The 11,326-nt window shown below is 42.2% G+C and overlaps 1 protein-coding gene and 1 long non-coding RNA gene across 2 annotated transcripts; one reads left to right on the forward strand and one right to left on the reverse strand.

Annotated features, from left to right (window-relative positions):
• Window positions 1–1,672: 1,672 nt before the first annotated feature.
• LOC118367163 (growth/differentiation factor 8-like) lies at window positions 1,673–5,453 on the reverse strand. The gene is made up of 3 exons (XM_035750268.2): window positions 4,943–5,453; window positions 4,023–4,390; window positions 1,673–3,155 (listed from the first exon to the last, which is right to left on the reverse strand). The coding sequence occupies exons 1-3, from the start codon at window positions 5,313–5,315 to the stop codon at window positions 2,775–2,777; spliced, it is 1,122 nt and encodes a 373-aa protein (XP_035606161.1). The 5' UTR covers window positions 5,316–5,453; the 3' UTR covers window positions 1,673–2,774.
• Window positions 5,454–6,939: 1,486 nt separating this feature from the next.
• LOC118367164 (uncharacterized) lies at window positions 6,940–8,980 on the forward strand. Its single transcript, XR_004822084.2, has 3 exons — window positions 6,940–7,440; window positions 8,131–8,191; window positions 8,795–8,980. It is a non-coding gene; the product is annotated as an uncharacterized LOC118367164 (long non-coding RNA).
• The last annotated feature ends 2,346 nt before the right edge of the window (window positions 8,981–11,326 follow it).

The following is an 11,326-nucleotide window of genomic DNA, read 5'->3' on the forward strand; positions in this document are numbered from 1 at the left end:
ACAGAATGCAAGAGTTCACATCCTCTCATTAGACCGCAATGCCTTCTAACCACAAACTCAAGAACACAAACTCACACACCTCCTGTTGCTTATCCATCAGTAGAAGACATCTGTTGAAAGAATAATGGTGGATAAACTCAACTGAATGAGACATCCAGAGGGGTCTGAAATTATTGACACGCTTGATAAAAGTAACAAACATTTCTGTATAAAATAAATTATTATTAAAATACTGAGCTATATTTTATGCTAAACATTTGAGAAATTATATTTCATTCTAATACAATTGCTCAGAAAAATAGTAATAATAATTTTCTTCAAAATGTTTCTTAATGTATTAATTACATGCAAATGTGGGGCAGAACTGATACAGTAGTGCACATAGAAAGCTCTGAACATGAAAAAAATATTAGCTTGATACGGTCATCATGAACGAATTGGAGGGGCTTGGCCTTTTCTTCAAAATTATTGACACTGTTTTCAATACCTCACCTTGCAAGGATAACGGCACTGAGCCTTTTTCTCAAATGTTTTATGAGTTTGACAGCACATTGGGAGGGATCTTAGACCATTCCTCCAAACAGAATACTTCCAGATCCTTGATATCCTTTGTCTTCGCTTCTGGACTTTCCTCTTCAATTCAAACCACGTTTTCAATGTGTTTCAAATCCAGAGACTGAGATGGCAATCACAAAATGTTGATTTTTGTGGTCAATTAAGCATTTATTTGTGGATTTTGATGTGTGCTTGTGATTATTGTGCTGGAAGAATCCACCTGAGACCAAGTTTCTAATATAAAATTGTAGTATAAAATATTTTTGGGGAGCCTACAATATAGCTCAATCTTTTAACTACTTATTTTATATGCTAATTTTTACTCATCTTTATCAATGCTGTCAATAATTTCGGATCCCACTGTACGTTATCCAGACCACTCGGCTTATTTTATGTTGTTTTGATGAGGAAACGAAATGGTAACACCAGGTGTGGCTGGGTCTGCGTGATTGGTCAGCTGAAAGGCACCATGTTGTTCCAATCATTTGAACGGGCATGGTAAGAGCCATGCTGTTCCTTAACCTGGGCACGCTCATGGATGGGATGGTTTTGGGGCTTGCGCTCTTTGACTAAATTGCCTGTGTAGTGGATGAGAAACCTGCCCGTAGCATGTTGGCCGGAGTGTATCAGTGATGTCCCCATCCATGAGATCTAAAGCCAATTGTCACTCATGGAATGACAGACCTGTCTCTTGCCCTGATGGCTTAGACAGCTGGCTATAAGTTGTGCTGCGCAGAACATTGTAAGTTTAAGCCCTATTTGGCGCAGAAAATAATGAACTCGGTTGCTGTCTATAATGTACCACGTTTATTGGATGTGAATTGGAACCGTATGGATAAATTAGTATCGTTGTGTTTATTACGAGAACCTTCATCTTATGAATGGATTTACATGACTGAGGCTTGTGACCAAATGCACACGAACAGGAATGTTATAAATGACCTCTATATGATTCCACATGGCACTTGTGTCAGTCAGAACACATTGCTGAAAGAGCACATTGTTTAGAATGCATTCACATCCCTAGTATTCCCTGTGCATTGAAATACCATTACCAAGCTATTGTATGAAATAACTGAACTTAACATATAAGCAAGCACCTTTATTTGTTAAACAGGTTAAACAGTTAAACAGTCGCTATTGTAACGTTTTCTTGCTAGTTCGTGGTCTTATACATTTACTAACAGTGGTTTAGAAAGGCAACTGCTAATGGAAACAATGGCATATACAATACAAATTAGCAAACGTATCAAAATCAGTTTTTACAACTTTTGTAGCAACCAATTCTTTCTATTGGTTTGCCATAGTGCAAACTGTGTTATTTGTAAGACAGAGTTTAAACGTGGTTTTAACATTCAAATATATATTTCTCTGTCTTAAACACATCTCAATGTGTAGACTGCATTCATTGTGCTTCCGATTCAAGTCCTCCTGTCCAGTAATGTTGATTTACAATAAGAATAATTCAAGTGAGTAGGGCAGTTCAGGCAGTTGAATGGTGGTAAAGCTATGATTAAAAGTTGAATAAGAATGCACTGTTGCTGTGTGTGTATATGGTGTTTATGGCATTGTGCATGAAGGCCAGTTCAGACTGAGTCCTCAGCTATAGTTTTCCAAGCCCTTTCAAAAGTCCTTGAGGATTCCCGGTTTCACTCTCAAACATTGCTTATATGATTATCACACCGATAGTTAAACATACGCTGTAAAAGCTTGGGGGGGGGTTGAGGGATTAGTCTATGTGTGTCAGACCTGGGTTTAAAAAGTATTTGTTTTATTTCCAATACTTAAGCTGCACTTGATTGAGCTTGCCTGGTTCAATGGAACCAATGGATTATTCCCCAAAGTGCAAACCCCACCCTTCTCCATTAAACGTTAAAGTATTTGAAGAAAAAAAACAAATACTATTTGAACCTAGGTCTGGTGTGTGTCCATGTCAAGTCCAACAGGCATTGTGTTCCTACATCCTTGTGACTTTAGGCCATTGTGGGGAGAACATGTGATTGGAGGAGACAAGAAAATGAAAATGAAAAAAAAAAACTAACGAGACATGTCCGTGGTTGAAGCCTGCTCAGCGAATGGACAGGTGTTTCTTTAGCCGCTATTGTGGCTCTATTGCACTGTGTTCTGCAGAAAGCACTGGTAGTGATGGATAGATCTGTCCCAAAGTCCAGGGTGGAGACCCTGGCTAAGCCCCTCCCCTTCCCCAGCAGAACTCTCGCTCACGAGCAGCCGCAGCGGTCCACCACCATGGATGGGATCTTGCCGTAGATGATCTGCTCTTTGCGGTTGAAGTAGAGCATGTTGATGGGGGACATCTTGGTGGGGGTGCAGCAGGGCCCTGCGGTGCCCCGGGGGTTAGCCTTGTTCACCAGGTGGGTGTGGGGGTACTTCTGCAGGTGCATGTACTCGCACTCACCAGAGCAGTAGTTGGCCTTGTAGCGCTTGGGGGCAATAATCCAGTCCCAGCCAAAGTCTTCAAAGTCCACTGTGAGGGGGTACCGGCAGCAGCGGGACTCGGGGGAGTTCTCATCACAGTCCAGGCCCGAATCTCTCCTGGAGCGCTTCGGGCCCTCCGAAATCTTAACCTCCATGAAGGGTTGCTGTGAGGGCACAATACAGAAACGTGACACATTGGAGTTTGTTACTGCAATCTAATATTGCTGATCCTTTACATCAAGGTCTCAAACTTGGGTGTTGTGATACTTTGTGCCACTGAAATTACTCACTTTATTTAATGCTTGGTTTGGTAAAAAGTATTCTAATTGCACCAGAAATGGGTGCCAGCTGTGTGCAAACCCCACCCTTCTCCATTAAATGTGTGTGTGTGTGTGTGTGTGTGTGTGTGTGTGTGTGTGTGTGTGTGTGTGTGTGTGTGTGTGTGTGTGTGTGTGTGTGTGTGTGTGTGTGTGTGTGTGTGTGTGTGTGTGTGTGTGTGTGTGTGTGTGTGTGTGTGTGTGTGTGTGATAACAGAGGCTGTAGGAAATTCCTCTGATTAGCACAGTCACACAGAAGACTTCTGGAAGTTCTGGCCATGTGAATAATGTGATTTTCTATGTAACCAGGTGATAGAACATGAGCTTATTGGTGGCAAGGGCAAATATTCTGTCACAGGATATTAGGTATGTGGTATGTTAGGTATGTTAGGTATGTTATGTATGTGTATATTAAAGCTTCTAAGATATTTTTTAAATATGAGCACATGAGAGCAAATCCACAGAGTGCCAAAACCCCTCTGATCAGCAGGTATCGATAATAAACAACTGGTATTTGAAGCCCTGGTTCTAAATTAATCTGGTTACAATTTGACACAAACATGAATTTGCCCTCTCTTGCCAAGGGTGTTAAATGTGGATATTGCATTATTATGCATTACTAAATTGGTTATGGATTACTTCCCATAGATCCCACGAGGATAAACTACGAACCTATTTGTAAATTGCTTCGATGGGAGATACATCTAAACTCACCAGTCCTTCTCCGGCTTCAGCTGAGGTAACGGCCAGATCATTTCCCTTTGAGTCCAACGCATTAATCTCGATCCCCCAATTCGTGTCCGGTTGCCGCAGCCACACCGACAACACTTGTTTCACGTCGATACTCTGCCAAGAGCTGACTCCTGCATTCACGTCGATCTTTAGAGACCGGATCTGTATGTTCCTGCCCCCGTCCGTGACAGGGATCAGGCGGGAGATTTGCAGGAACACGGTGGTGACTTCGTCAGGTGGCTGAAGGTGCACCCATAGCTGTGCCCGAACTATGCGGTTCGCCTGAATCTTCGAATTGAAGGAGAAAAAGCAACACTTGGGTTTCCCATCGACTTGGACGATGGATTCGGCTGGAGGAGAAAAAATAGAACTTGAATTATAATATGCAAATGTCTTATCTATTTTCTCAATTAAACTACATTTCTAAATTAAATGACTGCTTTTTTTGCGGTTCTGTTTGCAGTTCAATTCACAATTGTGTTTTCGTTACCGAAACCCCTTGGAAAACCACTTTCAAAATATATATTTAAAGTTGCAATGTCATGACACATTGATAAACTATAAAACACCCAGCAATGTGTCGTCTCCAGGGTATCTTCCAATATAGCCTATATAGTTTTAGAACCGCCACACTCAACACCAGAGCCACTAGCACCTTGTAAAATGGAACTCGGCTCGGACGTAAAAGTTATATATTTGTTTCAAGTCAAACAAATCATTAATAATTCCTATGAAATGTCAACCTATTTCCAACATAGTGGTGCAATAAGGCTAATACGGGATCAGACATGAAGTTGCGCACTGTGTCCCATGCGTAAAACACATCTGAGCTCTGGTGCCTTTTCCAAGTTATTATATTGAGACACATAGTGTTGCATTGAATAATAGCATATACAACTTACGTTCAGTGGCCATTGTCATGATTGTTTCTGTGATGGCATGTTCATCATCTTCTTCCATAAGTCCATCCTTATTGTCATCTCCAAGTACATCATACTGGTCAAGAAGTTTCTGCAAAGGTGGTGCCTTGGGCAAGAGCTGCTTGACAACATCTCGGCTAATATTGGGCGCGTGCTTGAGTCGCAGTTTGCTAAGAATTTGTGACTTGATGGCGTGTAATCTCATGTTTTTGATCTGCTGTCGGACCTCGCATGTTGAGCACTGCTCACCGTCATCCGTGGCCGGGGATTGGTGGTGCGCCGTTTGATCACCAAGACCCATTGGACCGAAAGCAACCATAAAACTCAGATAAATTAGAACCTGCATCAGATTCATTATCTAAGGTGCGGAGTTTGCTATAAAAAAAAATAATCAAAAAGTGAATATGTATTTGCGTGAAGGCGGACTACAGAGTTGCCTGTGTTTGAAATCAGGCTCTACACTGATAGGTGGCATACTTTAATTCGTCAGCCCTTTTTATACTGCAACTTTGGCCTCTCTTTTGTGTCGTCAAAATCGACGATTGGTTGGGCTGGCAACAATGAATTTAACGGACAGACAGACATCAACTGTATTTTTCTGTCGACCCTTAGAAGAGGTATGGCAAGGTTCGGAATAGATTTGAGACAACTAGACTATCAATCAAAGACAAGACAGTTCTGCAAATGGGCAAATCAAATTACGGATGCGGTTATATTGATTAATTGCGTAAACTTAAATCCGCAAGCCTGTCACCATAGGAACGCCACTGAGAAAATGCGGTTTTTTTTCCGCTCATCCCATCAACGTGACAGGGTTCAAATGAATCGGTGTTATGACTTCCCTTCATTGCGATCAGTTAGTTATATGACCAGTTTGCCTTACTCTCTAAATCTGTTTCTCTCGAAAATGTAAGGTATATTCATTTACAAATATGACAGGAACCACTCTTTCGTCTATATTGATATAGGCTACATGGAGTAGACCTACTTCTTTCTAAACTTGTTTCCAAATGCTAAATACTTTTATCAATAGGCTATAGGATAGATACTATTGCATTGAACATTTATGGCGAAATGGGCTCTTCTGTAGGCCTACGATACTGTATTAATCTATAGGCTACTGGATATTGTTGTCTTGAGGTGTTTGCGCTTACTATTTACGAAAGCTTTTTAGTCCAGACGTTTAGTGCCATCATGCGGTTAATCAACAACAGTTGCAAAATTACGCACAGGTTATGAGATATTATTTTCCTTCACAAATAAACAGTAACATATGGATTCTAATTTAGATCAATGCAACCGGCATTTAGAAGATGTGTATGGCTCACAAGATTCAATCAAATTGCCCACTTTATGCACATTTTACGCAGCAATATGAATGGCATGGCACTATGTTAGGTCAATGAATGGTTTAATTATAGCCTATTATCGTTATCGAATTTGAGACTGGAACCCTTATGTGAAAGAAAATATACCATACTGTATTTACAAAAACATAAACGAATTTAACTAATGTACATTATACCGTTTTACGCACACTCGTCCAATGAGTTTTACTGTTTTACGAATGCGTCATATATATTTTTTTAAATGACACCAATTGGTTTTGAACATATCCGATAACTCATAAATGAAAATCTGACACAGTGCGACTGCAGTGGCTATTGGGAAATCTCGCTAATGTACCTCGTGCCATAATGATCCAGACCTCTCGGCAGGCGCATTAGTAGCCTTAGAACACTTTGATACAAGGAAGCTTAATCGTGGGTACACGTCCATCAAAGGCAAGAGACAGGAATAAAATCTATAGGTAGATAGCATTATAGAAACAACTGACTGTATTCCTTACTTTAAACATGTCAATAGTCACTGAGGAGTCAAGCATGGCGCCACCATGCGCCACAAGAGGGTGATATTCTACAAGTAACAGTAACCCGTGTGAACGCGCACAATTTATCTCCACAACCCGTTCTACAGTTTACTAACTGCCTTCAGAACGTTGAGTCAAACAGGCAACACTTTCAACGATGATTTATGTAGAATCTCCAGTAGAATGATGGCAAGAAGAAGGTATAGTCCTCCATGTCCGACTATTCCAGGATGTGAGAGTTTAATTAAATCGATGTTTGTATTTAGTGGGATTACTGCACAATGTGGTATGGTGGAACATTGAATGTCCAGTTTGGTAACTTGGTGGAAATTTCGTGCTGAGAGAGAAACCTGACCAATGTGGTCGCTGCCTTCCAAGTTTCATGTTCAAGCCTTGGACGCATATTCGGCGGTTTGATAAGGAGACGGAGTAGATACAGTCCGAGAGGCGGCACGTTTGGTGATTTCGGTTCACAAACCGTGTGGATGTATGCGACTTCTTTATTGAAACGTGTCGTTCAAGATATAACGATGCGTTTTCCTACGGGATGAATTTGATATTCATGGAGGGAAACTCATCCAGTCCTACTTTTCCAAGAGTCTTTTTGAAGGTAGGCTGCCTATCCCACGCTTCAGCAATATTCCATGTACCTATTTTTCTGGTAACTGTGTATGAAATGGACTAGACGCTACCTCTAAACATATGGTACATTGAACAGAAATACGCTCATGTAAGAATTCTTAGAAGCCTATTTACAACGCGGACAACCATTTATTTCGCCCTTCCTCCATCCGGGCTAGTATTTCTCCTGGACCTTTTATGTTCACATATGAATAGTGCCATTCTTCCACATATGCCTTTATTAGTTCAATAAAGGTGGGTTATAGTTAAAGGTGAGGAGGGGGTTTCAAGGGTCGCTTCCCATGATATCAGGGCTAGAGTGACATGCTTGAGATATATGGAACAGACAATATCCTATTTTCCCACAATGTGAAATGATGTGTATATGTAACAAACAAAAAATCTGGTTGACGTTTTATGGCTCAGCACTGTAGTTAGATAAGCAGTAGCCTCTTGTCAAAAACCATAAGCTACAGTGGCATCATTTTGCAACTTCAGTAAAAAAGGCTCATCCTATGTGAGAGATGAACAGGATGATATAATAGTGTGCTGCTCTGTCTAAAATAAATAATCACACGCCCGCCGCTGTGAATCTGGATCAGGCAGGACTGAGGCAACACACACCAGGTCAGATGGAGACTACAGCAAATAACAGCAGTGCTTTGTGTGTTCAACCCAGAGTCACGTGGTCTATTTATGAAGACTGAAAAGACTGAGGACACAAAACAACAAGATCATGGGTAATACATACAAATTATGTTCAAAATAACTACTGTAAGCCCAAATAGCAGCTGTCATAGACTCACCTTTTCCCCAAAGGTCACTACAACTGCCTAGTCTAGGCTTCGTGTGCTAGTAGATACAGGGAACTGCCATGGAAACACTTAAGTAAATTAGGGATACAAAGTGCATTGAAAGCAAGTGCTGCCACAAAGGTGTGGTTCCTGAGTTAATTAAGAAATTCCCATCCCATAATGCTTAGGGTCATGTATACCAATTCTAGGCAGGCCATTAATCTGGCTACTGTGGTTATGCCCCCCCCATAGGATGACAATGCCCCCATCCACAGGGCACGAGTGGTCACAATGGTTTGATGAGCATAAAATCTATGTAAGCCAAGGTGCATTAAAGCCACCACGAGTCAGCAACTTTATGTTAGTGTTTTCCTTTATTTTGGCAGTTACCTGTAGCTACTGCTGCTGTGTGGTAACAAGGGTAATGATGCTAAGTCACTGCCTAAATAGTAGGCCTCTCAAGTCTTTCCTCTGCCATTTGGTAATTTTAGGCAGATTCTGATGGAAAGTAAATAACTGAAATCCTTTCCCTCTTCTCTCTCCCTACAGCACAGGGGAAGATATAAGTAGGGCAGCATCGGAGCATGGCTGACTGTCTGGACTATTTCAGCACAGCTCAGTTCAGACAAGAATCGGCTTCCTAGCCGTCGCTTCTTAACCAGGGGCCAAGCCCCCCTCCGGCACATTCCTCCTTCACCACCTTCTCTCTCCCCTCCTCTCTGAGATCAATGCTCCATTATTTATATAATGGGATGCGTCAAATCCAAGAAGAGCGATCCGATCCAGTACGCCAACTCGGTGAAGGCGGAAGGCAATCCTGGGAAGTGGCAGGGCGAGAACGCGCTGCTGGTCCACTATGAGACGGGGTCCGCGGACGACTCTGCCCGGGTGGACCCCATTCTGCTGGAGTATGCCCAGCGGCTGTCCGAGGAGATAGTGGCCCGGGCCGTGCAGCAGTGGTTGGAGGTGGACAGCCGCTATATTGACATCCCCTACATTGAGTGTGATGTGCCATGAGGGGGATGGGGGGAGGGCATTGCCTGAGAGTGTTATTTCTGTTATGGGATTCACCTTGAACCTCTGGGGAAAAGAGGACTACTGGATGCCCAACAGACAGACAGACAGACATCACTCTCCTTCAGGTTGAAACAATACACTACGAAGATCTACTAGCTGATGCAAGATGTTGATGCCATTCTATGGTCCAAAACCATTTTTCTGTTTAATTCATACTTGGACAAAGACCTTGGTTAATCCTCTCATTTTCAATCCAGACCATGTGCTTGTCTCCATCGTTAGCTAGATGATGAGAGTTCCCGAGCTGGGGTGTGTGATATCTTTGTCTTGGGAGCCGATAAAGCAGAAGAGTATCATTGAATCCTGCTTTGAAGATGACCGGTTCTGCCTTTCAGTGAATATCTATAGTTTCCGCTTGACACGTGCCATCCTGCGGCCAAATAGCAGGTCCGATGTAGGAAGTTATTTATTAGCACCTCAAATGGCCAATGTTTTTCACTTGAGATTTTTTGCTGGAGTCAGCAGGTACATGCCTCCCTCTCCATCTGTCTGCCCAGACAGAAGCTCTCAGTTCAGGGTTCTTGGATAATGGCATCCCAGGGGGCCTGTGGTCGACCAACAAAGGAGAGCTCATTATTCATCCTGCCCACCTACCCATTAAGCATGTCCGACGACGAGCTGCAGCAACCAAGGGCCTGACAACGGTCACTTTAACGAAATGATGCTCTACGAACATGGCCGTGGGAAGATGTTTTGGGTTGGGGGTGCTGATGAGTATTTTTGTCCACTCATATAGGAGTAAAAGGCCAAGTTCACAAAGGATGTTTTTTTTATTTATCAGGGGGTGCTGCAGCACCCTCAGCATCCCTACTTCCTGCGGCTATGTTTAGGAATGTTTTACAGAGGTTCAGCACCCTCCCATTCTATGAATTTGAATGCCATTGACAATAGGACATCCCTGAGGGCTGGCTAAGTCCCCCATGCCTTCGAGGAAATCAGGACACGAGGATGGAATGACACACTTTTACTGAGACTTGGCTTTTGTACACAAAACGAGTTCTGGGTTCACAAATACATTTTGCTTTCGCCAACATGTCTTGGGCCAAGCACCCTGGTTTTAACATACTGTGTTCTACATAATGAGGAACTGCTGCCATCCAACCCATAGAATTTACAGCACAAATATGCAACTCTCAAAGGCCATGGTATTTTTATTGAGAGCAAATGGCTTCTTAAAATAGTACGATGCTATTTTAACAGGCCATAAGCACACAAGCACAATGGAGAGTTGAGTTGTTTGGAAAAGGAGAACAACTGTCAAAGTCCTTAATGAATGGTATTACAAGCACAATACGCTTGATGGGCTTTCAGTTCCTACCATACCAGGTCAGGGCAGGTCAGTTCCTACCATACCACAACTGATGTTCAAGAAGCTTTAAATGGCGGATGAGTCAAGGCTGGGCAAGATGGTACATTTCACAGAGCATTAAATCAGGGTGCCATTGTATACACACCACAAAGAACAAGTAGACATTATTTCACCGGCTAAGGAAGTTTGACGTGTGCATCTCAAGTAAGAGTCGGCTGCTAAGCCATTAGGTATGCTCAGTAAAGGAAATGGTAGTGGTGTGCCTCAAATGCTACACCCAAAAATCCATTACAGTTAAAAGCAACTTATATATAACAGCATTTTCACTAATCTGGGTTGAAAGATGATTCTCTTGAACCCATTCAATTATGTAAACAAATTGAAAAGCTTAGCGGTGACAACTTTTTCTCCCCCAATACTGTATTCCTAAATCTAAGAACTGGACAGATCACTGCTGTTACTGCCTCAGCTAAGCCCCAGCTAATGTTTTAAACAATTTTACAGATCAAGCTGTAAAAACCACAATGAAACCAAACAAAAAAAATCCTTCAAGCTTGATTTTCACTCGGATGAATAAGAATTTGTTCTTAACTGACTTGCCTAGTTAAATAAAGATACAAAGAATAAAAGGCAGAGATAATGCAGTGCTAGCCGTCTCCTGCATAGTACTATGCAGGAGACGGCTAGCACTGCAT

The sequence above is a fragment of the Oncorhynchus keta genome, chromosome 34, assembly GCF_023373465.1.
Source record: "Oncorhynchus keta strain PuntledgeMale-10-30-2019 chromosome 34, Oket_V2, whole genome shotgun sequence".
Taxonomy (NCBI): Eukaryota; Metazoa; Chordata; class Actinopteri; order Salmoniformes; family Salmonidae; genus Oncorhynchus; species Oncorhynchus keta.